General features: G+C 42.2%; 3 protein-coding genes across 5 annotated transcripts in view; 1 reads left to right on the top strand and 2 right to left on the bottom strand.

Moving 5' to 3' along the window:
* The window catches only part of lxn (latexin), a 104,682-nt gene that overhangs the window by 32,011 nt on the left and 46,644 nt on the right, over positions 1–26,027 (bottom strand). The window lies entirely within an intron of this gene.
* Positions 1–26,027, top strand: part of rsrc1 (arginine/serine-rich coiled-coil 1) — a 120,958-nt gene that overhangs the window by 79,912 nt on the left and 15,019 nt on the right. Inside the window, exon 7 of one of the 2 annotated variants that reach the window (XM_060875200.1) lies at positions 18,921–18,989. The exons of the other annotated variant lie outside the window; for it this stretch is intronic. Coding sequence (XP_060731183.1) covers positions 18,921–18,989 — 69 coding nt within the window. The remainder of the gene's footprint in view (positions 1–18,920; positions 18,990–26,027) is intronic. 2 annotated transcript variants of the gene reach the window in all.
* LOC132840754 (gamma-crystallin M2-like) lies at positions 21,238–22,069 on the bottom strand. 2 transcript variants are annotated; one of them, XM_060862824.1, is made up of 3 exons: positions 22,022–22,069; positions 21,669–21,914; positions 21,238–21,582 (listed from the first exon to the last, which is right to left on the bottom strand). In XM_060862824.1, the coding sequence occupies exons 1-3, from the start codon at positions 22,028–22,030 to the stop codon at positions 21,307–21,309; spliced, it is 531 nt and encodes a 176-aa protein (XP_060718807.1). In that variant the 5' UTR covers positions 22,031–22,069; the 3' UTR covers positions 21,238–21,306. The 2 variants fall into 2 exon arrangements, with proteins under 2 accessions (XP_060718807.1, XP_060718729.1); XM_060862746.1 differs by lacking the exon at positions 22,022–22,069 and having other exon boundaries at positions 21,669–21,932.

The raw sequence follows: 26,027 nt of genomic DNA, 5'->3' as shown, positions 1-26,027 counted from the left end.
CGCCCCATATACACCGTCTATGTGGATGTTCTGTTCGGATCAAAAGCAAAGTCCAAAATGTTTTATGTTAAAAAGACGAACGATGCCTGAAAAAGATCACGTCGCCGTTTATTCAGATTTATTCAGAGCAAAACAAAAGGTTTTTCATGCGTCTCGTTACCTTTAATCGGTAAATTGTTAGATGTTTCCTTTCGGTCTCACTGAAGATCTGATCTTTGGCTATTAAGAACAGATTCCACAAACAAAATTTAAACGCTTTTCCCTGCCTTTTTTTTATTTTGGAAATTTTGAGATTCCCCTCTATATTGCCAGCATTTTCCTGTCATCCAAAAAAAAAAAAAGAGGAAGATTACTAACTTTATTTTTACTTCGACACACGTGAAGCCAGCCAGCAGCACCACCTCTTCTGCATACGTACGGAACGCCGCAGACATATGCAGCGTTCATCTCTGGTGTAGCGTCGCTGTGATCGACTGTTAGCTCTCAAACATCACCTCCCGCTACGGGTTCATGTGTGATTTTTGTTTGTGCCACTGAAATCAGGCTCAGCATGCTCACGTGCCACAAAATAGTTTTACTTAATGTTGATAAAATACACAACTTAGAGGAAAGAATTGGCTTTCGAAGAAGATTTTTGTGTAAGTTGTCTTTCTATTGTGTATATTTTCAAAGCCCACTTTGTAAAACCATTTTTTATGCTGTTAATGACGATGTTTGTGTAGATTGTGCGTTTGTGTGTTTCTCAATAAGACGAAGAAACAAGACAGAAACAGTCCAACCTGCTGTTTGTTGGAGACCTAAAGGACACTCTGGTGAACTTTACAGTGCTGTGTGTGTGTGTGTGTGTGCGTATTTGTGATGCATGCATGCGTATGTGTTTATAGCAGCATCTGTCAAGGGTTTTTTAATCCCCCTATGGGTCAGTTCCTCAGAGAGCCCACTAAGCCACTTCACTGACTTTGATCCAGTTTCGTGGGGCAGTTTAGTTTCCCATAATGCTGTTGATCAATGATTTCCTTTCAGCGCTGATGTAATTAGTGGGGTTTAAGCCCATCCCCAGGCTCTGTTGAACTCTTTGGGGGTTGCTGGGATTTATTATTCAGCAGCCTTAAAGGGGATCGATAGGGGCTAGTTGCTCTACAGAGACTTCCCCACATCAGGTTCTGTCGGGGTGGAGAGGCCTAGGGGTTCAGGGGGGCACAAAGATGTCTGGAAGGCATTGGGGATCTCTGTGGTAACACTGCTTACCGGCTTAGGGTGGAAAAAAACTTGGTATTGATGATAAATAATGAGCTGTAGTGTTCGTTCTTACGCCTTAAGGATGAAGTTTAGTTAGTAAGAAGTAGTAGGTTTGTTAAACGCCGGGGTGTAGAGCAGACACTCGTCGTTCCCTATAGCTCCAAAAGTTCGCTATTTATTTATTTATTTGTTTGTTTGTTTGTTTGTTTACCTTTATAAATTGACCCCTTATTCGCTTCTTACAACTCTTTTTTGTCAAATTTGGTAAAAACACAATAAATACACTACTGTTAGTACTGTTTTTGGGGCTTTTTCTTAAACACCACCATCCTTTAGCTGAACAGACCTGACCTTTCTGTGTGTATTTACATGTTCAGCCTTGTTTAAGACAGGAAAAACAATCAATGTCAGGGTGGTTGATTTGACCCGACACGAGGCAGAGTTACAGATACACCTTGAAGGATAAGCAGAAAGTGAGGATGTATCTCAGAACCCCAACTTAAAACTTTGCCTTGTTTATGACTGCTTCGTAATAACTGGCCATTTGTAATTGCTATAAATGAAGGACGAGTTAAATTGATCTTAAAAACGATCAGTAATCACGTCTTATTGTCTAAATTCCATCACACGGTGCTTGGACCTCTTATTCGCTTCTTTCTTTCAGCTCTTTTTGTTATTTGTCATTTCTGTTTTTTTGCTCACCTGTTCTTACTTTTGCCCCTGTTCACTCCTGCATTATAAACCTCTTCAGAATGATCAGATTAGCCTTTCTTTCTCCTCAAGATCTCACTTTACTTTTTGATGAGTCACTCTCCAAAGTAGTTTAGCACTTTTTTTTAACTCCTTAGCGATCCTCTGGTCTTTTTTACCCCAAAGCACTACATTGGACTGTGTCAGGTCATCCTCTCCTGGCCTCTCTCATGATTAATCTTTATTTAAAGTCAGCAGGATTAGCTGGTGTTGCTCAATACTTTAACTGTAGCTCAGAATGAGCCGATACGCAAACAAAAAGTCCCCCCAAATTAGCTAGGCTGCTCTTGGCTTTACCCAAGGCTGAAAGAGCAAGTGAGAGAAGGGGAGAAGAGCCTCTCTTTGCTTCAGTAAATAAAAAGAACAGAGGCTTCTCTCTCTCTCTCTCTCCCTCTCTCTTTAAATTGTGCTGAACAAAACAATGAGGGATAAGTAATGGTGTTCTAAAGTGCTGTCTTTTTAGGCTGGCACTGTGGACCGCCACGTGTGGGTGTGAGGAGGAACGTTAAGCCGGAGCATACAGCGTGAATCCAGCAACACAAAATAGAGAGAGAGAGAGACACACACACAGAGAGAGAGAGAGAGAGAGAGAGAGAGAGAGAAACAGAGAGAGAGAGAGACAGACACCCAGAGAGAGACAGAGAGAGAGAGAGACAGAGAGACACACAGAGAGATAGAGTGAGAGACACACACACAGAGAGAGAGAGAGAGAGACAGAGAGACAGACACCCAGAGAGAGAGAGAGAGAGACAGAGAGACAGACACCCATAGAGAGAGAGAGACAGAGAGAGAGAGACACAGAGACAGACACCCAAAGAGAGAGAGAGTGAGAGAGACAGATACAGAGAGAGAGTGAGAGAGAGTTGGCACAAGGAGGCAGCACAAGAACCTGGAATCAAACCACAGAGCTAATTACCAACATGCAGTGTGAATGAGAAGCCAAACGACAAAACAGGGATAAAGATTAATTTCATACCTCAGCCAACAGAGGCACGGCTAAAGATCTTACAAATTGAAAAAGCCAGGATTGTTAAACGGCTCGGAATAAAAAAGATGTTTGTAGAATGTAAACTAAGAAGGCGCTTTTTTTTTTCCCCCAGAAACGTGGCTGTACGATTTTCCTTCTTAATGCCTTTTATTTAAATAAAACAAAAAAGTAATATGGAATGTTTCAAACTTGAACAAAAAGTTTAAAGTCTAGTTCTATTTCACTTCAATCTTCCTTTTTTTTTTTATATATATATATACATCAGCTTTCCCAGCTAATTTTCTTTCATTTCGTCTTGATGCGCAGGAAAAATGTTTCAGTTCTCTTGTTAAAGATTCTACATCCACGTACAGTTCTGGATAATTGAGGTTGGTGAAATGTAAAGCTGTAGATTAGCGAGTACAGGAGCCTAATAGAAAGTACCTATAGAAAGTTGGACAAAGTCAGACCTGTGTAAAATTTGTGTAAAGCATCACGATAAACGAGGAATAACAGGACTGCCGTCTGGCATCACAGGACACAGGAACATGTCATTTATAAGACTTTTGAATTTAACATGTCATAAATTGATTGAATAAATTTGGAAGTTTTTAATTGACAGCTTCATCCACATGATGTTTTATAGACAGCTTCGCCTCTTAAACATCTACAGAAGTCTCTGGAAGCTGAGAAATAACTCACTGCTTTTTATATTTAACTTTTTAATCCAGGTTAAAGCTGTTCATTTTGTCCTGTAACTTTACAGGACTTTGGAAATCCAGTTTTTTTTATTAAATATTTATTTATTTATTGATTTATTGATTTATTTATTTATTTATTTATTTAGACCAGAGCTACATGGACTTGAGAGGCATCAGGGATCAGATGAATTTGTTTTCTATAACAGCACAGCTCTGGTAGGAGGTCCAGCTCTAATTTAGATGTTGTCATTAAAGTATATATTAAGCAAATGGTTAAATAGCATGACGTTTTGTTTATGAATAAATTACAAGTTGTCATTCTTGGCGAATTGTCGTGTACCGTGTGGAATAAATCAGCTCAGGAGATCGTGTTACAGGATCGAATTGAATCGAATTGAATTTCAGCGCCAGGCTGCATCCTACCGCCACCCAGTTGTAGATGAGCACCTTATACAGTAAGCATGTTTTGTTCCTTATGTGGAACAACAAATCTGAGTGTGTAACACCGCAGGCTGCTTTCATCCTTTCATTTTATCCTGAAGTCTGATTTTGTTGTTCTGCGTCCTCTTTCTTTAGTAGCTCTCATAGAAGACCTTTGAACAGCTCTCAGCCCGAGTCACGGTGAGCCTGAGAGAGTGTTAGAACCAGCGTGGTTGTGAGTGGGATGGCAGGAAGAACCAGAGCTGTTGTTGCTTTCGCTTTTGTTTTCCTCCAAACCACTCTAACGTCTGCTGACATGTTAGTCGTGCATCCAGCCCATCGCTCGTCTCTGCTCCTTCTTCCCCTTTCTTCTTAAATTTACTCTCGCCGTTCTGACGAGGCGTAGGATCATCTGTCATCCCTGTCCTTTTTATCATTATTTTTTTTCATTCCTACTTTAAAAAAAAGTATTATTTTTTTTCTTTTCTTTGCTTTTTCTGGGGAGACTTCCTGAGCCCCACATTTGGGAGATGAAAGGAGCGCAATTGCGCCGAATCTCTGGCCTGCCACTGAATGCCTTGAACGCTCTGACAAAGCTGTCAAAGCTCATTTTGCCTCCAACTGCCACAGCGAACTTCATCTGCCATTCGCAATAAGCGGCAGTCGTAGCCAGACGTCCATTTTAAGCCTTGTCAAAGGGCCGGCTGATGTAGCAGCTGAAGCGCCGTTCAAAGCTGCTCTTTCTGTCTTATTTTAAGCCGCATGTCCACGCAGTATTCCAGACCGTTTGTTGCCAAATAGGAAAAGTGGACAAAAATCCAGATGGATCGGTTTAAAGGCTTCACAAGCAACAAATTGGATTAGGAGAACACTGTGTACATGTGGCTGTTTTAAAAGCGGGATTAGAAACCTAGCAATGGTGTTAATGACTAGCGCCATTTGTTCACTTTATTAGTAGTCGGTTTTGTCTAACGAGACCCGGAGCAGGATTGTTTATAACTCGTGCTCGTTATTTATCATTTAAACAGAACTTAGCAGGCTTTAAACCTTAAACATAACATCCCTAATTTTTGCTAGGGATTTCATGTGCAAATCAACAGCGGACAATATTTTGTGTCTAATAATTTGTGTCTACCGTAATTTCCGGACTATTGAGCGCACCTGAATATAAGCCTCACCCACCGAATTTTAAGTAAATGATTATTTTGAACATAAATAAGCCGCACATGTCTATAAGTCGAAGGTGCCTGCAGGTACATTGAAACAGAAGGAGCAGGAAGTTGGCCGCATATTCACAGATTGGAGTTTCCCGAGTCAATAACTCCTGAGCTAAACGCTGTTACTAGCAAAATGCGGTTATAGCTGCCTCTCTACATTACTACGATAGTAAAGAGGTGTTATTTGTGTAGTAACAGTGTTTAGCTCAGGAGTTATTGACTCGGGAAACTCCAATCTGTGAATATGCGGCCAACTTCCTGCTCCTTCATTTCTCTCCAGTGCTGGAAAGCTGATCCTATATTAACACAGGTCCTACTTCTTGCCTTATCGTAAGTCTTTCTTCGCTTTCTTTCTTTGTTTTTATCCTCCATGTCAATGTTAAAACCACTTTCTGCTAATGTCACACATGCGCACTGAACACTCTCCGCCAATATTGACAAGACACGCCCCTTTCTGCTCATTGGCTACAGGTTTGTTTTGATTTTTGTTTTGATTTTTAGTTTGTGGTCCCGACTCAGTTTTCTGAAGCATTTCTCAAACATCGGAGACCCCACCTTTAACCCGTTCGGCAATTTCATTGGTCTAATGAAAGCTTCATGCCGCCAAAAAACTGAGCACGTCACAGAATGTGTTGTTTTGAAAAAAAAAATTGAAAGCGGGAAAAATCCATATATTAGCTGCGTCACTGTTTAAGCCGCAAGGTTCAAAGCGTGGGAAAAAAGTTGCTGCTTATAGTCCGGAAAATACGGTAACTTAGTTGGCAAATAATGCAGCTATATAAACTGCAGAATGTAACTTTTTTTGGATAAAAATGTCCCCAAGTTGTTAAGGTTTGCTTATTTATTTATTTATTTATTTATTTATTTATTTAGTGGACATTGTTGATTTGATGCTACAACTTTAGGCCTCACTAGAACACACCTGGAGTCTCTAGCACAGAAGACTAACACTCGTGTATCGAGACAGTTTACAGATCTTACTACGAAATATTTCTATGACGTTTATTCAATTTTACGAGTATTTATCCTGTTCTAATTGTTGACGGTCCAGACGAAGGTCGTCCGTTGTCGTGAGAGTCGTCGTGTTGTGGTACCTTTCGCTTTTTGTTTGCTTCGTGGTTTGTTTTGTTTTTACGCGTTCAGCCGTATTTTTGTGGCCTTTTTTTCCCGTCCACTCTCAAGAACAAGAACAGCCCCTGCAGTGGTGTGTGAAAACAGGAAGTGTGTGTACTCGCTGAAGGAGGGGTCTGCTTTTATGTAGAAGGGTACTCGGGGGAGCTTTACCTGCTAGAGATGTAGAAGGAGAAGAAGAAAACACTGACTTAGACTTGCTTCTTTCCTCTCTTCATTCCTCTGTATCTCTGTGCTTGTTTAAAGACAGTGGATGCCGCTGCTTCGTATTTAGACAGAAAAAAAATTACACTGTTATTCTAAAAAAAAAACAAAATCCAACGTATATTCTATCTTATGATTTCAGCATTACGTCTGAAAATAGGAGTTTTCCAGCTTAAACCACAGGTGTCACGTTACTGACCGTATCCGTAGCCACTTGTCTTGCAGCAGGACATCTTCTAATGCGAACTAATGAGAGACCTTGTCCTGTTTTTGGCACGATTTTCAGCGCCGGCGCCTTCATTTGAAAGTCAAAGGGGTCGGTGAGGCTTCCTCGTTATCACTGCGCTTCTTCAGCCGTGCAATATTCAGTGCACCGCAGATGTTCATGAATAATGTCCGTCGTTCACCGCTGGAGGTGGAGTTGGAGAAGGAAGAGGAGGAGGTTTGAGGGGAAGGAGAGGGCCAGATGAATTACACGTAGGGAGGATCTGACAGGGCGCACCGAGCTTTGTGATCATTCCAAACTTCTAATAATCTCCCTCACCTTGCCTATTTTGCCCGTAATGAAAGAGAATAGGTGATTGCGCCCTGGGCTATGTTCACCCGCTTCTCTAAAGGCGGAGCGCGGCCAAGGCGAAGAAATGAACTCTGAACGAGTGGCGAATTGGTTCTGACAGCGCGATAGAGCGTGACACAGATTCTGCAGCAAAGCTGACGTGGTGCTAATTGATTATCAATATTTTAAGCAAAGTGATGAAAATAAGCATTAAGGAAATCAGGAGAGACAGAAACGAGGCTGTGAACATAGGGAGCCTCATCGGTATGTTTTTGTTATCTATTTTTTTAATTCTTTCTTTTCATTATGTCGCTATTTCTGCCTCTGTCTTATATGTTAGCTCTGAAGTGATCTGGAAAAAAAGAGAGATATATAAATCCTCCTTTCGTAATACAAAACGCTTTTCTGGACTTAAGCAGCAGCGCCTGACTGAGCACAATCCCAGACCACCATGTCTTTGGCCCTTTGTCCTGGATGTTTAAGCGCTAGTCTCGGTCCTGCTGGGCTCTGCTTGAGACGCAGCCGCTCTCGGCAGCCTTGTATTCTCTTCTAAGTGGCCACCTTTGTGGGGAACCTTGTGTGCGTCGGTCGACATTTGCGTTTCATGCGCGGGGCTCCTCGGGGGGAGTCTCTGCTCTTCACACACTCTCGACGGGATCTAACTCGGCCACCCTTCACGACTGAAACTGAGCCTATTCACCTTTGTTCACTTAACACACACACTCGAGTGCCACACACACATCTGAAGATCACTAAACAGAAAGCATCTTTCTGTGTGTGTGTGTTTGTGTGTGGGTGTGTTTTGAGATTGAGATGTAACTTTTATAAATGTTATTACTTTTTTGAACAGGAATGTTATTCAGGCCTTCAGCTGTCCAGTTTGATTCTTCTGCTCTTGTAGCCTGTCTGTTCCTGTCATGTATTGAGATGTTTTTCTGATCACCGCTGTTGCCACGAGTGATCACTACCGTTCTCCTTATGACCTCTCACCTCACCTTTTCACCATTCTGTGTAAACATCTAGAAACTAGTGTGTGTGTAAATTCCAGGAGATCAGCTGTATCTCAGATACTTCTAACCCTAACCCAAACCCTAGCCTTTGGTGTGAAGTTATCTGAAGCTCTTGACCTGTTCTTGTGTGATTTCATGCGTTGTCCAGGCTGCTGCCACATAACTGGCTGATTATATGAGTGCATGAATGAACAGAAGTGTCTGATTATTGTTGTACGTCCACATACGGGTCGTTTTATAAGTAAATGTAGATAGTGACATGTTTCATATGTGTAGAGTCGCAATTCTTATATATTTATGCTCTACTTTGACCCATAAGCCCACACACAATTTGACAGATGTCCGAACATCACACGAATGTTTCCTCGAATGCTGTGATTGCTCAGAAGGCACCCAGACCTTTAGTCCAGTATGAGAGCAGTAGGGGAGCGTAAGACCAACAGAGCAGAAGAGGAAAGTTGAGAAGATGAGAGTCCAGTGACGTGGGGGGCAGCAGGCGCTCTGAATGGGAAGAATAGGGTGCAAGAAAGGACGGACCCAGAGGAAAAGATCAAGAGGGAAGGGTCAGTTTGAGCAGAGATGTATTATTTTTTTTTGCATGTGTTATGCAGTCCTTGAGCCTCCTCCTTGAATCCCTGAATATTTCACAGGTCCGTTTCTTCCAGAACGCATTTCTGCATAAGAAGGTCACCAAGCTCTACATATCAAAGCTCAGCTTGATCCATGTGACTCACAGCCACGAAGAACTTTGCTCTCACTTTTATCCTAAGTCAGTTGCCTGCTCCTTTTGGCCTTGCAGAAGCCTTTTGCGACCTCGATCAGCCTCAGAAAAGCGTGGTTCTCCGACCACGTGCCAGTCTGAGGTGAGGTTCAGAGACTGTGTGTACAGACCTGCTTGCCCTTAAAACCGGGCGAAGTTTTAGGACTTGGAGATGTTTCGAGAAAGCATCGGGAAATAGCACTGGCCTCTGTGACACGCCTCTTTCAACTCGATCACCCACACGTTCTTTTGTTGTGATTCTATACAAGCAGGTCTCCAGACTTAAACCCAAGCAAACAAGCAGATCCATAGGGTGAGTCCTTTATGGTGTGACTTCAGAAGGTTTCACAACAAAGTAAGTTCAGGTCAGAGAAAAGGAGGGTCCGAGTCGAGCTTTATACATTTCAGCTCCTCTATCAAGAAGATGGTGTGTGTGTGTGAGGTGTGTGTGTGTGTGTGTGCATGCGTGTTTGAGTGTGGGTGTGTGTGTTTGAGTGTGTGTGTGTGTGTTTGAGTGTGTATGTGTGTGTGTGTTTGAGTGTGGGTGTGTGTGTTTGAGTGTGGGTGTGTGTGCATGTTTGTGTGTTTGTTTTCCAGCTTTATATCAAACTCTCATTAATAAAACAGTACAGATCTTCCAAAGCTTTATGTCGGATGAGATGAAAACGAAAATTCCCAGTTGTGTCTCGTTTTCCTAACCGGATATCCGATATTCACTTAGATAATTAAAGAAATCATCTCAGATTATCGTCATAAAAAAGCTGTCGGCTTTGCACTTCGAAACAAAATAAGGAAGTTACATCGAAGGAGGGGAACGAGGCAAAAGTTTCATCATGCAAATATTTCATCACGATAAAGACCGCGTGCAGGCTGTTGGACCGAGTTAAGGATCCGCCGCATAAAACTCGATACGGTTCTGATAACGCGACTGCGCTGACTGATCGATTCTGATGGGTCCGAAGGTAGTGATTCATTTAGTGTAACAGCAGCTCTGACAGGAGCTCCAGCTTCAAGGCAAATCCCAGGTTTCTATTACTGCACACGCTCGAATACATTATCATTTGTATAGTAACAACTCAATTCTGAACACTTTAAAATGCGATTGATGACATGAACAAGCTTCCAGTAAGGAGACATTTATTTAGCTGTGTTCAATCTGGAAGTCTCCAATGTCAGCGCTTTATAACAGCCAGAGGTCCATTTTCAGGACAGAAGCGATTGCATGTTTGTTTTTCTGTAAAAATGTAAAAAATAACAAGCTACCTTTGTTTTTCCTCATTAGAAACGAGGAATTAGTGTGTGTGTGTTTGTGTGTGTTTGTGTGTGTGTGTTTGTGTTTGTGTGTGTTTGTGTTTGTGTGTGTTTGTGTGTGTTTGTGTGTGTTTGTGTGTGTGCGTGTGCGTGTGTGTTTGTGTGCGTGTGTGTTTGTGTGCGTGTGTGTGTGTTTGTGTGTGTGTGTGTGTGTGTTTGTGTACTTACGGATAAGAAGAATAAAAACCTCTGGGATGTTCTGTTTCTGGGTCGTAACTCCATCACACCATCCTGATAGCTCGCTGCTGATTATTAATTTCCCGCAGCTTTGTGCCATGACATGTCGCGTTCCTTAGAAACACATCGTTCATACAGCAGGTTTACTGTTAAAGGAGGTTGTATTGTACCTCACAACCCAGTTTTTCAAAACATAATTAGTTTAAGAAACACTCTTAATGTCCAGCTCGCTCGTCTGTATAATGAATTATGTAAACGAAAAAGGGAAAAAAACAGCTTTTTACCTATATGCGTAATTAGTTTAAGTGTGTGTGTGTTTTTCCTTCTCTTTGGCCCGTTAAACAGTTCAGCCAAGAACGGCTTAATTACCGTCTAATTGACTGTATTAAGCAGCATGATGAAAAAGTGTGCACGCCGAAGCACTGATCTCATCTGCAAAAACCTCTTATGAGAGCGCAGCGCATGTATAAGAGAGCGATCTAGCAAGACAGGCTTTTATGAATTATTCATCATATTGATATGATATCTCTTTGCGATTGTTTGGTCCATTAATATTTGACGAATATCATTTACTTTGGGCTTAAATGTGACAGGGTTTGGTAAATTAGCATTTAGGAATGTGTGTGTGTTTGTGTGTGTTTGTGTGTGTTTGTGTGTGTTTGTGCGTGTTTGTGTTTGTGTGTGTGTGTGTGTTTGTGTGTGTGTGTGTGTTTGTGCGTTTATGTTTGTGTTTGTGTGTGAGTGAGTGTGCGTGTGTGTGTGTGTGTTTGTGCGTGTGTGTGTTTGTGTGAGTGTGTGTGTGTGTGTTTGTGCGTGTGTGTTTGTGTGTGTGTGTGTGTGTTTGTGCGTGTGTGAGTGAGTGTGCGTGTGTGAGTGTGTGTGCGTGTGATTGTGTGTGTGTGTGTGTTTGTGCGTGTGTGTGTGTTTGTGCGTGTGTGAGTGAGTGTGAGTGTGTGTGCGTGTGTGATTGTGTGAGTGTGTGTGAGTGTGAGTGTGTGTGTGTGTGTTATTTTTTGTTGTAAGAAGATTAAATCCCATGCTTGTTAGTATATCATTGCTTTGTCTGTGCTTTATCGGCCACTTCAGCTTGCTCACTACTTTAGTGTAAAAGCAGGCGAAACTGTCACAAGTGTCTAAGAAAATAGGCAAAAAAAGTCATCTTTTTTGCATTTATTTTCATTTTGCGGATCCACATTTCAAGCCGTGCTAATTGCTCTCGGCGCAGCGTCAGACTCGCACTCATTTCTGTCATTGTGCAAATGAAATTCATGCTCAACTCTAATTTCCCTGAAGCAAATTACGCCGTACAAGATGTACATGAAGTGGGTTTAATGGAGCTGCGTGCTCCGAGGCCGCTCAGAAATAGCAAACACTCCTCTGGTTGTGTGTGTGTGTGTGTGTGTGTTTTCCTATCTGTCTTATAAAAGCCCTCAGAAGTACACTGTGCCACCTAGTGGCAGCATTTGATGCACAGGCATGTTTTTAACCTCTTGCCCTCATTATTCCAATCAGCAGCGGTGCTAAATTTCCTTTAATCGCATTGTTGCCTTTCTTCATTCACTCCCTCGTCTCGTTCTCCTCTGTGCTATGGACAGGTGTTTAACTTTGGGTATGATTCAGGGCCTGTTGACTTGGCTTTATGTTACTGAATGTAAACGTGCGCGCGCGCGTGTGTGTGTGTGTGTGCTTCTTATTCAAAGGGACATTTTTCCAATCGTGTAACGCAGTGGTGAATATTATGTTTGTCATCCGGTGCAGCGCTGATTTATCACGATTCCTCCAAGCCTGACATTCAGATTTCATTTGAGTGGCATTTGAATGCAAAGACCTACACACACACTCGTTGATAATTCTCACACACACACACACACACACACACTTTGAAAGTTACACATCTTTGTGTTTATTCAGGGGTTTTTTTTGTTCTGTGTCTATGCGGTTATTAACACCACACATGCTCAAGTGCACATGATATGTGACGATGTTTGTGTAATAAAGGGTTAATGTACTTTTACACTGCTTGCTTTACATAAACATGATTTTAATGTGTGACTAGTTTTCTCTCAGGAACATTTACATAAGGAGTCTCCAGTGTCAGCATCCGACACGCCAAAATCTTCTCTGTACCGCATCAAACTGTATTTATTTGTCTATTCTCTTACTACATTCAATTGAATATGAAGCTGGTTAAAATGTATAACGTTTATCACAAAAAAAAATAAAAATGCAGTCGTTCTCGTTGGCTAAGAAATAAAGCAATAATTTGAGGCGTTTTAGACAATCAGCTAAAGGACTATGATGGTTACTGTAAAGGCGGCTCTCATCACATCACACCACACCATCTCTGATTCATTTCCTATGACATCACCTCTTTTTTTTTGCTTTTATAGAGTCTCCTTCAAATTGTACAACATATTATGATTCAGTTCTTTTTTAGAAGAGTGCAGACTGGTCTAATTTAATCTGATATAATGAAGAAAGGGGTGTGGTCTATTCAGGTTTAGGATGGTCCCAAATTTGCATATTCATCAAATCTGTATTTCATTCATTAGCATTAAAGAGCAGGCAGTTCATTGGTTTTGTTTTGTTTATTTGCTGTTGTTTGTTGCGTTAAATGTGTTTAATTGGTTTTCCTCAGAATCTTGTTCTTTCTCTCGGTCTTTCTGGAACGACACACAAAATCTATAGCCGCTAAACATCTTCTGCCCTCCAGTCGCTCGTCCTCCTCCGCGTGTTCACTCCATCCTTTCCTGCACCTCTCGCTCACTTTCCTGCGGTCATGTCGTTTTAATCAGGCTGTTTGGACTTCAGAGGGAATAAGAGAGGGCCTGTAAACCAGCAGTCTGTGTGTCCCTCCAGATATTTCCGCTGTCCTCCGTCCTCCTACCTCACACACACACGCACACATGCACACACACACGCACACCAGAGATTACAACAATTACATATTTTTCATCTATTACAGGGCAACATGTAGGTTTTGTTCACTTGTTGTGGAACATCAACAAATAATTAACAAATTATTCACTTGCACTGTAGCAGCTATAAACTATAGGGGATGTAGTAGCTTAGTGGCCGAGGTGTTGGACTATGGATCAGAAGGTTGTGAATTCGAATCCCAGATCCACCAAACCGTCATTGCTGGGCCCCCGAACGAGGCCCTGAAACATATTAAATTTACAGAAAATAAAGATACCACCCCAGCAACAACATGGGGGATGTTGTAGCCTAGTGCTTATGGCTTTGGGGAAGGATGAGGGTTTGAATCCCAGGTCCACAAAGCTGGGCCCCTGAGCAAGGACCTTGAAACTCAATTGTGCAGTTAAAATGTAGGTCTCTGTATAAATGCTGTAAATGTATCATCATTTCCTAACTAGACTCTTTTCTCTCTTTTGAAGTTAATTAGGCAAAAAAATCTTGTAATGTTACTGAGAAACCTGTGAAGCACAAAATATCTGTCCTAAAGACACAGAAAAACTTTTTTTTTTTTAGATGTTCTCCCCAAACTTCCCCATCGCTTCAATCACATATGTAATCAGTTTATATAAGTCTGATGTATCCAGTAACCTAAAAACATTCATTAACACCTTCTGACCAAACAAAACTGTAAACAATTTCATTTGGAATCTAAACAGATTTGGTAGCTGGTCTATGCCTTCCCAGCTAGTCCTCTTCTTCCTCCTCCTCCTCGTTCCATAGTGAATAGTGTAGTGAGATGTCAAAGATTGAAAGAACTAGAGGCGTAAATCGAGGAGGTAAGCAAGCGGTATGTATTGCGTGCCTCACCAGGGGTGTGCACCTGCTGCAGGGGCTTCGCTCACACCACACACAAACACACACACACAAACACTTTTTGGTAGTCAGACCAGAGTAATTAATCACAGAGGACCAGGATGGCTGATGTCTGGTTTGATTGAGAGGCCTGAGGCTGGACTGGACGACCATGAGGCGGGAGAGACGGGGTGTGTGTGTATGTGTGTGTGTGTGTGTGTGTGTGTGTGTGTGTGTGTGTGTGTAAGAGAGAGTTGAGACGTAATGGTTTAGGGCTCTGTTTTAGGGAGGGAGAACACTATGAGATGAAGATACAGACAGTTAAGGTCTCAGCATCCTGAGAGGATTCCCGACTCTCAGACACGCTGTAATTACTTGACTATCAACTCTTTTCTCAGGCTTCTGAAAGCTGAAGGACTTCATGTGATCTCTCTTGCACCACTTTCTTATGGTTTCATAACGCCACCTTGTTTTTTTTTTTGCTTGTTTGTTTGTTTTCTTTTATTTAATCATTTGCTGCTTTTTCTCCTGCTGGACAATGGAGTGAAAACAACCTGCTAGCTTTCATTCTCTCCATGTGGGAGTCTGTAGAAAGGCCCTGAAGCTAGAAGGAAGGTTTTCCTGATCAATATTGTTTCGGGGAAATGTGTAAATATTTGCTCCAGAAATTTTAAAACACTCTTATCTTTGGCCTATAATTCTTTATTGTGTGTGTGTGAAAATGTGCGTGTGTGTGTGTACAGTCACATCATCTACCATTATGGGCTCAATTTTTAGCTCTGTGGTATTATATAAACATGTAAAGCTAATTTTATGTGACCATCTGTACAAAACACATTTTTATCATTTCATCATGACTTTACATACAGAATTCATTTCTTTCTTTTTTTTTGTCCTCAAGAAGATCGACCTCATCAAACCACCTCGTTTCTTCATTCTCTGAATTCCTAACTTCCTAAAACTGTAGAAAGGCGTCTTCATGAAAATGTCCCCCCCCCCCCACACACACACACACACATAAATGCCTTTTTTTCCACCATCCTTTAAATGAATAAAATGCCGTTGTTTTGGTGAATAAAGGCCTGGAGGCTTTTCTAGTGAGCCCAATATCTCTAGTTTCACAGGAATCAATCTGCAGCTCGGAATCGAGAAGCAGCGACGCTTACGGATACGACGTTTCATTTCATCCTGCCGGCGGGATCGTAGGTGATCAAATCGCGTTTCTGCATTTTGATCAACTACTGAAGGCTAAAAAAAGTCAAGTCTAAAAAACGACAGACTCCCAGTTTGTTCTGAACGGACGAACGAACGTGCGGTCAGCAGACACGGCGATGCCGAGAAAATCACAGTCTCGGTTTTGCACCTCCGTATTTTTTTCACAGGGTATCACGTTGTTTTCTTTTTAAAAAATGAAACTTTTTAATTTAGCATTCTGTGTAAATATAAACTTTCAATAAACAGTGAGCGATGCCTCACAGGCACTTAGGCGCAATCTGATCTGTCTGCATCTCCACCCCTACAGTACAAGTGTTGATTTGCATAGCATGCCTTACGCGCTTCAGGGCGGGCTTTTGTGGCGGCCGCACACTCGAATTTAATAACCTATCTCACGTGTCTGCTTAATATCATCTCCGGGGGGCCGGCGACCTCCTTCAGTCCGCCCCGATTATCCCAATGAATTGTTTCTTTTCAAAGGAGTAATAAGAAGCGGGTGAAAAAAATAGAGGGGGAGAAGCGGCCCTCTAGCCCTCCTGCATCGGATAAATCAGATTGCATTTTAGATTTTATTGAATCTAAATTGCGGGTTCCTCAAACACGTAACCATCAATCACTCGGGCGATAATGGAGCCCGGCCCGATTCCACCTGATGTTTTTGCGTTATTATGTTGGATTGTAACGAGCCGCTATGGTTAATTGGACCACAAGAAGGAAGGGAGGAGGGACTGTGTGTGTGAGTGTGTGTGTGTTTGTGTGTGTAAGAGAGAGTTGAGACATAATGGTGTGTGTGTGTGTGGGGGGGGGGTGTTTGTGTGTGTGTGAGTGTGTGTGTGAGTGGGTTTGTGTAAGTGTGTAAGTGTTTGTGTGTATGTGTGAGTGTGTGTGAGTGTGTAAGTGTGTGTGTGTGAGTGTGTGTGTGTGTGTGTGTATATGTGTACATTGGTAACAGTCTTGGCTTGTGCAAGGTAGCGGTAACAAGGACCAGTTTAAATGAAGCATAACTCTGCGTGGCTACATGGCTCCAGGGAACCGAGGCTGCAATTTCACACTCACGCTCACAATTGGATTTCTGACGGAGGACACGTTCGTCTAGTCTTCGCAGACAAAACGGAATGAAGTGCGGATGAAGTCAAAGTCTTTAGCCACGCGACACAGTTTGTTTCGCGTCACCTAATCCGATCATCTGCTTACAGGAGTTCCTGGTCCATCTTATCAGTTTACACTTTTAATAAGTAAACACAGATATCATTCCTGAACACGTACCTAATGCACGTACACACACATTAGTGTCAGGTTTAATGCCATTACATTAAGCAGGATAGTGATACTGGAATAAGACCAAATCTCTCTCACTCATTTTCTACCGCTTATCCGAACTGCCTTGGGTCACGGGGAGCCTGTGCCTATCTCAGGCGTCATCGGGCATCAAGGCAGGATACACCCTGGACGGAGTGCCAACCCATCGCAGGGCACACACACACACACTCATTCACTCACACAATCACACACTACGGACAATTTTTCCAGAGATGCCAATCAACCTACCGTGCATGTCTTTGGACCGGGGGAGGAAACCGGAGTACCCGGAGGAAACCCCAGAGCCACGGGGAGAACATGCAAACCACACACACAAGGCGGAGGCGGGAATCGAACCCCCAACCCTGGAGGTGTGAGGTTAACGTGCTAACCACTAAGCCACCGTGTCCCCTAAGACCAAATCTACGTAACAGTAAACTTAATGAAAATGATGTACAGGAATGGAACAGGATGTGATTCAGATTTTACCCTGAAATCTAGTCTAAGAAATCTAGTTCACTAAAAGCTTTTAACTGAGGTCATGTTATTAGATATTAAAAGGCTTGAAACAGTAGGTTATCGTTTCCATTCGGCGTCCATGTGACCCAGCCAACACGTACGGTTCATTAGCACAACATGTAACTGCACACAACCTTAAAAGCCTTTGTATGTGATTTGCTAATAGAAAGCATCACGAGAACTGTTTTAGAGTCATGAACTCCTCGATATAGTAAAGCACATGCTATTTATAAATAAAGCACATGTTCCACCGTGTTCTTCACTTCCTCTGTGAGGGAATTGTATTCAGAAAAATTAAAAAGATGGAACTGAGTTAACATTATACTCTGAACACCTGAAGTGAACACACACACTGCAATGTAAATTAATGTGTGATTATCTGCAAGCTGCGGTGTGTGTGTTTGTGTGAGTGTGTGTGTTTGTGTGTGTGTGTGTTAGTGTGTGTGTGTTAGTGTGTGCATGCGTGTGTGTGAGTGCGCGTGTGTGTGAGAGATCATCCATAGGGGTAAAACAGAGATTTGTACTGGTGTATTCAGCACAATGAAGATAGGCACTCATGTTTTTTCCCCCCTCTTTGTTTGTGGGGGCAGATGTCCCGCGAGGCCCAGCAGAGACGAGAGACGGACAAACAGTTTGATATTGCACCACCGCCCCGAGCACAGTGCAGAGAGGAAAAAAAATAGAGAGAATGCTGTTAAGAAAAAAAAAAATCAAGCTCAGTCTATATATGTATTTATCAGTGTTGACTCGTATGTGCGCTTGTACACGTGTTAGAGGGTTAAAAGCATCACGCTGTCGTTCTTTGACAGCGTAGCCTCACTTATAAACTCACTTATTCCCGCTTAAAGTATGTACGAGCTCGTCACGAGGACGACCTTATAGCTCGATCTCCCTTTGACGCTTACGCGCTCCAACACACCCACAGATGCGCTTTTTCCTAATGCAATCACCCTCAATCATGTTATCCACTTAAATTTCTACTAAGCGTACACAAGCGTGGTTAACTTCTATCAGGATTTCGTAATAACCGTGCAGCGCGTTTGTTTTCCTCCTTTCACTCCCTCTTTATTTAAAAAAGTTGAAACTCATTGAAGGTAATGATATAAGGGACTCGATTTAGTGTGGCTGCACTCATCAGCGAGTAAAATAGCAATAAAACCCGAATCGCACTTGGGAGACACGAGCGTCGTGGAATAAATGATGTGCAGGAACAGAGGCGTAATTAATTTACAGGCGGTATTGATAGTCCCGCCACACTCCCCGCTATATTTCTTAATCTCCTCTAACATCTTTATTATTCAGAGGAAAGCAGAGTCAACAGCCTAAATGAATTGCTGAAAGATTCGTACACAAAAGCAGCTCCTCAGCTTTGGGATTGCTCTTAAGCTTTTAATTAGGCCACTGACAAAAAAAGCTTTTGATGCGAGCAGAAAAAAAAAATGAAGAGGTGCTTGGAAGGAAATACATACAGCACTTCAAATGACACTGAAGAGCTCTTTAGTCGGCAAATATTCGACAACTTAACGTGTCTGTCTGCAGTAAATCTGTGGTAATTATGGCTAAAAAAAACAAAACGCACACTGGAGTCCGTTGAGATTGTTCTCGCTGGAGCTCCTGTCTGTACAAGTTCCTGACCCGCTCCTTTCTTTTGTTTTTCTCACTCCCATTTTCAGCTAAAACAGACGAGGCGCTGAAAGCGAAGGAGAAGAAAGAAGACGAGGTGAAGAAGATCAAAGAGGAAGGTGAGTGGAAGAGAGCTTTCCTGCGCTGAATCGGTCTGAATCAGAAAGAAATGTAATGCTCCTGGTTTTATTTGCTGTTGGGTTTCACACTGCACCTAATTTCAGGGGAAAAAAAGGTTAAAACAAGAGCAGTAATGGTGACGCAGGACTCAGTAAACGATTCACTAATAGTCTAAATAACTTAATAATTAATGCTTTTCTAGGTTTTTTAAGCCAAAACAATACCTACAATGGACTCACACGGAGTTGCTGCAGTGCTACAGCTCTTCCCTTTGGCTCACTTCACTTCACTTGTAGCCCAGTTTACACTGTTTGATTCACTTCCTGCATTCGAGTCGATTCAGAGTGACTTTCTTAATCGAACAACACACACCAGAGCGTTCTGATTATGCTCCCAGACCGGTCGTTTTTGGTTTTCACCCAAGTCTCGTTGCGGCGTTCTCTGCTTAATCAGACGGCGCTGGAGGGCAAACGCTCCAGGGTCCGTTTCAACCAGACACGAAGGAGCGTTTGTGCGGCCTCAGATATTCTCCAAACTAACGATCTACTATAGATAGTGCACCAGGCAACACAATCTAAACACTGATTGCAAGTATGTGGGAGTAGGTTGTATTTGTTATATAAGACATGCAGTCTAAGGGTTATCTGATGGATGTCGTAAGGGATACGCGTTCGTCCGGTAGAGATAAAGATAGTAGTAGTAGATTATAGCGGGGAAGATAAATATTTCCGATCAGCACAGAACCGCTCTGTCACAACCGCATGAGAAATAAACACGTAAAACTGATTTTATTAGAAGAAAGTGCTGGGTTGTGCAGATAGTAAATATTCCACATCACACACACACACACACACACACACGTACATTCAAATGAAGTCAGGAGCAATTTGCAAGAGAGCACCAAAACGTGATGGGTGCAATAAAAGCCTTCAGATTCCATAATGAAATTAAGTCCGGATGTGATGTAGGGCATCGCTGAATGAGAAAATGAAATCTGTGATGGCCTGATTATCATCCACCTCTGGTGTGTGCAGGTTTCTGAATATGTATGGAGGTGTGTGTGTGTGTGTGTGTGTGTGTGTGTGTGTGTGTGTGTGTGTGTGTGTGTGTGTGTGTAGGGCCTTCCTGATAATCCAGAGGTCTAAGTGCACGGCTTGTGTGCGTCTCGGATTGAAAATCTCACTCCAATCTACGAGGTGTTAATCAGATCTCTGATTAGACCTAATAGGGGTCTAAGTGTGTGCTTAGTTGTCAGATATCGATCCTTGTTTATTCGGCGCTGAAATTAATTCATGTCTGATTCATAGCCCCCTATATCCTGTTTATCTGTATCTGTATATGGAGGGAAAAGACCTGTAGTTTGACCTTTTGCTAAGAACTGAATTAATCATCCTTTCTTTACTGTGCCTTTTTTTTTTTCTGTTTGTTTGCGCCGCTGCGAATTACCACGGGACGTATCGAGCGCAGACGTTTCTCTTCATCCATTTTGTTTCTGTCTGCTTATTTGCTGTAGGACATCGAGTAAAATAACACAACACGGCCTACACAAACACAAGTTTATGGAGACTCAAAAACTAATAACTCGCAAGCGTAATTCGCAGCAGTGGAACGCTTAAATTCTTTATAACCGTGTAATACTTGCATTCGGTAATGTTAATGTTACAGGGGTTTGAGTAACTGCTTTACTGTACTGCAAATCGGGTTTATTTCTAACAAATAAGAGGCGAACATTACGAACGTTTCAGAGTACGACAATGTTGTCGTACGTCTGAGGCGACGATGAGGAAAAGTCTTTGTCTTATCGTTGTAAGTTAAAATTCAGACGACGACGCAGCCATCCGTCACTGTGAGCTACGTGAGAAAACAGGCTGTGATCTCTGACTAAGACGGAGTTGCTTTCTTTCCTCCGCCGCTAGCCAAGAACAGGAGACTCCAGCCAATCACAGGCACCTGTGAGCTCATGAATGTGGAAGACGGCCGACGGTTTGTTCTGACGCTTCTCTGTGGGAACAGTTAGTCCACTTTATCACACCAACCTGTCGTGCATTCATTTAATTTTTTATAAGTACCTTATATCTTTCCAGTGACTGTTCCTGATTCAAAGAAAATACCCAGAATGCAACAGCACTGCTGAATGTTTGTGAAGCATTTGTCATTTTTTTCCCCCTTGTTCGAGACAAAACCTGCCAACATGTTCATCACATATTCACACTGAAAGAGAAAACCTTACAGAATGTTTCGTTCTGATTACTGCTTTATTTATTTCTTTGCTTGTGATGTTCACATGGTGTAACTGATTAGACCAGGATTTATTATTTAATACCAGGAGTCCATGATGCGTCTGGCGCTCATGAAGTTCATGTTGCCGTAGTCCCTGAAGCTGCGGTACTCTCCGGGCCTGAAGTACCACATCTTGCCTCTGTAGTGAGGATGCTCGTACATCAGCCAGTGGCCGTCCATCACGTGGCACGAGTGGCATCCGCCGGACCAGTGGTAGCGATCCATGATAGAGTCGCAGTCGTCGCTCAGCTCCATCATCTGCCCCATGTAATTCTCCCTCTCATAGATCCTCATCCTGTAGTTGCCCCTGTACTGTTTTGTGGAAGATACAATTCGTTTAAGTAAATTATGCGTAGCTAATATTTTATTCACATATTAGTATAATGTTATTAGCGTACCATGGGGATCATGCGGCAGGACCTGATGCAGTTGTTGCCCCAGCCCCACATGCTCATGTAGTCAGGGTACTCGCCCCTCCTGATGAAGTACTGGTTTCCCATGAAGTTGGGCCGATCGTACACCATCCAGCAGCCACTCTCCACCTTGCACGAGTGGCAGCGGCTCAGGTAGGAGGACATGTCGGAACAGTCACTGCTGCACTCGTAGGAGCGGCCCATGAAGTTCCTGTCCTCATAGAAGACGACCTGTTTGGGCAAAGTCATAACGGTGATTAATAACCAATAAATTCATGCATTTAAAAAAAAAAAAAGTATTTTTTTGTTGTTGTTGTAGTTTAAGCAATAGAGCTTACCCTGGCCATGGTGGTAATGAGTTAGGGAGCTTTGTCAGTCTGTGTGAGCTTTGCTGGTTAGCTGATGCTGTATCAGGTGTTATCTCCTTTCTTTTATACCCAAAGCAAAAGCCAGAAACCATGTGGTGCCTTTTGTGTGAACTCCTGACCAAGCAACATAGCACAGAAGCCTATAAAGAGCTGAAGGCCTTTCACCGAATTTCCCTGTGACCCGGTCCAGTGAAGGCTTTCAAATCGCTGATGCAGGCAAGACAATGGAGCTGGCAGCGTGTCTTTTTTTGTATGCATGTAGACAGCTATAGACATGTTGTTGCATTCAGCACAACTAGTGAATGCTCTTCAGTCCTTTTGGTAATTCATGCAAGCTGGCAGCAGGGTGTTTATTTAGGAACATACATACAGAAAGCATGGAGCTTTCCATCTTGTTCTTTTCTTTTACTTGTACAGAACATTTAACAGTAAACATCATCACAATGCAGCTTTACTGAAATCTAAATGCTTAACGATCCTTAACAAGCAAGCCAGAGGCAAGCGTGGCTCAGAGAACCTCCCCGAGGAGACCAGGACTCAAAGACAACCTCCAGAATCACCTTCTGGGTGACAGTGTGTGTAAATAAACACTAAATAGTGTCTAAATATCACTAAAATATCACATTTTATGCCTAGCTGAATTAGTTAGGTTTGTCTACTGATAAGAGAAAAAAGGGAGGAAATGTACACAATTATCAGGACCCTTTTTCTTACACATTTTTCTTTCCATCCACATCTAGATTGCGGTCTTTTCTCCTTAATCGCTTTGTCGTCATCTTCTTGCCCACTTAGAGATGAGTTACATTTTTCAGAACGAGGAACACAAACACGTTCACCGCCTGGTCAGGAAAGCAAAGTTCGAATCCCGACGATGCCGCAGCCGGTGACGAGAGCGTAGCGTGTCATTGGTCGTGTTCTGTTGATGAATGATGGCTTACTGTCTCTCTTCCCTCCCTGTCATACAGTAGCAACAACAGCCAATCAGGGCATCCGTGAGCTCATGTATGTGAAAGTGGGTGTTCCTCGCTGTCCTGTGACTTAACATGAGGTGCAGTTCTGAAGCTGACTTCACAATAAACATTTCAAATGTTGAAAGCAGAACTAAAGCACAATTATTAATATGACTATTATACACTATTAGACACCCTCCACCGTGCTTTACATGTAGGTGTAGCATTGTGCTTTCCAGTATAACAAACAATACAAAAAGTTCAACTCAAAATCCAGTGGCATTTTTAGGACTATCCAACATGAATGATGACTTATTCAGTATTGCTTACGTGACCTTACATATTCCCAGAGGTGAGGAGTGTTGGAACAGGACAGAAGAACTCCAGGTGAACAGAAGAACTCCAGGTGATCACTCTTGAATGCTTTGACTGACACTTATCATGACTTAAGCGTAGCGTTATTTGTTAATATTATACTAGAAGGAATAAGCTTTTAGCAGCACCTTAGACGTGTGAGCAGAGTTTAGTTTGTTCTGTAATAAATCAACCAGTGGGTCAAATTATCTGTTTGTTCCAAGTTCTTAAGCCTGAGATAAAAGATCTGATGCCTTTTGAGAATTGTGAGAAAGTTTAATATAATATTATAACTTCCTGCTTTCTCAGTTTCTAAAACTTCGCATGTTCACCACAGCCGTCGTACTGTAGTAATGAAAGTCTATTGCGATAAATCTCTTCATCAGGATCCCTGCTGTATGTGATAATAGCTTCTTCTTCTTCTTGCTCCTTGAATAACATCAGAATTTATTAGTATAATCGGGAGGGTTTGTGATATTATCGCTTGTTAATTCTATTTGTAATGTATGTTTATCAGATTGGATCGCTGTTTCTATTAGATGAAACGAACACCACACTACAGCGAGCTCTGTGTTTCTCTTCTCCTCTTTATTAGTTGAAACATTACCAAACTGTTAAATAAGCGTTTAGCCGGAGGCTACAGAGCAAGGTTCCCAGTCATGCAGGTTTCTTAAGCAAAGTTCACGCTGTAATCGTCTTTTGGAATGAATCGACTTCCTTCCTACTCCTCTGCTCGGTGCTCTTTCATTTCTCTTCCTTTTTTAAGAACAATGCATTCATCCTGCTTAGCGCTGGAAGGCTCACCCATTCCCTCACCTTTATCAAGGACAGAAATAGTGCCTCATCAAAGCGACACGCAGCCTCCACTTCCAACGACCTGGAAGTTTCAAAACCGTTCGGACATTATGTTCTTCCGGTCCAACAGGGTCTACCCACTCATCCCTCAGGGGCTGGGAGAGTTCAACACAACAAGAAAGTTGCAGCCAAGCTGTGGAAATGAACAAAATGAGAGGAAAGCGCGCCTCCCACTCCTCTGAGAACGCTTCTGTCGGACAGCCACGGATCGAAAAAAGACGCGTTTGATTCTTGCAAGTGTGAAAATGTTTGCGCTATTAGAACAGCGCTTCGTGCTTTGACCTTTTCTCAACAAGGAGGCCACTTCTCGCAGCGAAGATCAATACTTCACCTTCTGCTCGTCGTTTAAACATAACTACTTTCTATTGGAGCTTGAAAGGGATTTTAGCCTCGGCGTCAAAGGCCGCGCCGCACTCGGAAATCAAAACCTGCAAACGTAGAAGCGGCGCCGAGTGCTTGTTTGTTCTTCTCTCTAGGTTTTAATCAATAACTTTTGGCAAATTTAGTTTTAAAGCTGATGGCTTTGGTGTAGCAACAGAGCCTGTGCAGGAATGTGGGGAAATTTTGAAGCTTTCATAACTTCCATTTACTATTTGGTTTGTTTTTGTGCAGTCGTTTTGTGCTTAATTCACTTTTATTCGTACAACAGAGGTGAAACTGGCCAGGAAAAACCTCCTGAGAAAACACAAAGACGTCTCGAGTAACACGACTCGAAAGGCTGACCTCGGGTAGTGAGATTATAGATTATTACACTTGTTCTGCTGTATATAACCTAAAGGAAAGGTTTTTTGGGATGAACACAGGACAGTCCATATGATTTCAGTAGCATTGTGTTTACAGCTGTAGCTCTTCACATCATCCATCTATATTCTGCTTAGATTTTTTAACCGATCATGTTATGCGTAATAAACCCAGTTAAACTGTTTCTTCATCACATAGTCAGTATAGAGATTAATGTCAAACTGTAAAGGCCCTGTGTCTCCGCTCTCAGAAGTAATGAGACGACCTTTACATATTGAATTGGTGTTGGGAAAAAAAAAAAAATATATATATATATATATATATATATATATGCGCACACAAATCACACACTTGTCTTTGGTCTTCGGTCGTCTTAGCCTTGTTTGTGGCCAGTGCTAAATGTTGTCAAGAGTTAGAATAAGACATGAGCCTGTCCCCATCACGTTCTAATCGTGAGATCATATATTTTAATGAGGCGTATAATAGCTTTTAACCCATATCATTAGAGCCAGATATACTGTGGCCTGCTCTTTTGCCTTGCAAAAGGGGAAAACTGTTTCTTAATTACGCTGCGTGTCGGCCGGGTCACGGGCGCCGGTGTGTAACTGTCTCTGTGTGCCTGTGTTCCAGAATTATCTGGTCATTAAAATATTCACAAGGGATTTGCCCCTCAACCTTCAACACACACACACACACACACAGTCTCCTCTCCCGCCCCCTGTACCTATTAACACCCTGTCTCTCTCTAACAAGCCTTGTTGTCGATCATGAAGCTCTTCCTACCAAGCAAAAAAAGAGAGAAAGATATTCCGAGCACCCGGTCTGTTTGTCACTGGGAAGATGTATAGCTATAAATGTAATCAAATTCCCCACCGTAGCTTTAATTAGAGATTTCTGTGTTAGCTTTGCCAGTATTTTTATTCATTTGCGGTATGCAAATTTTTTTTTTTTTTCATAATAATTGCCTCCTCCTTCTTCATTTTAACTGCAAACTGTTGAAGCCCTTTCATTTCTTTTTTTTTTTTGAAGGAAAACTTGGCAAAAAAAAATACAAACGATTATTAATTAATTAACGC

Source organism: Tachysurus vachellii, chromosome 1 (assembly GCF_030014155.1).
Source record: "Tachysurus vachellii isolate PV-2020 chromosome 1, HZAU_Pvac_v1, whole genome shotgun sequence".
Lineage (NCBI taxonomy): Eukaryota > Metazoa > Chordata > Actinopteri > Siluriformes > Bagridae > Tachysurus > Tachysurus vachellii.
This window is presented reverse-complemented; position numbering and strand designations above follow the sequence as displayed.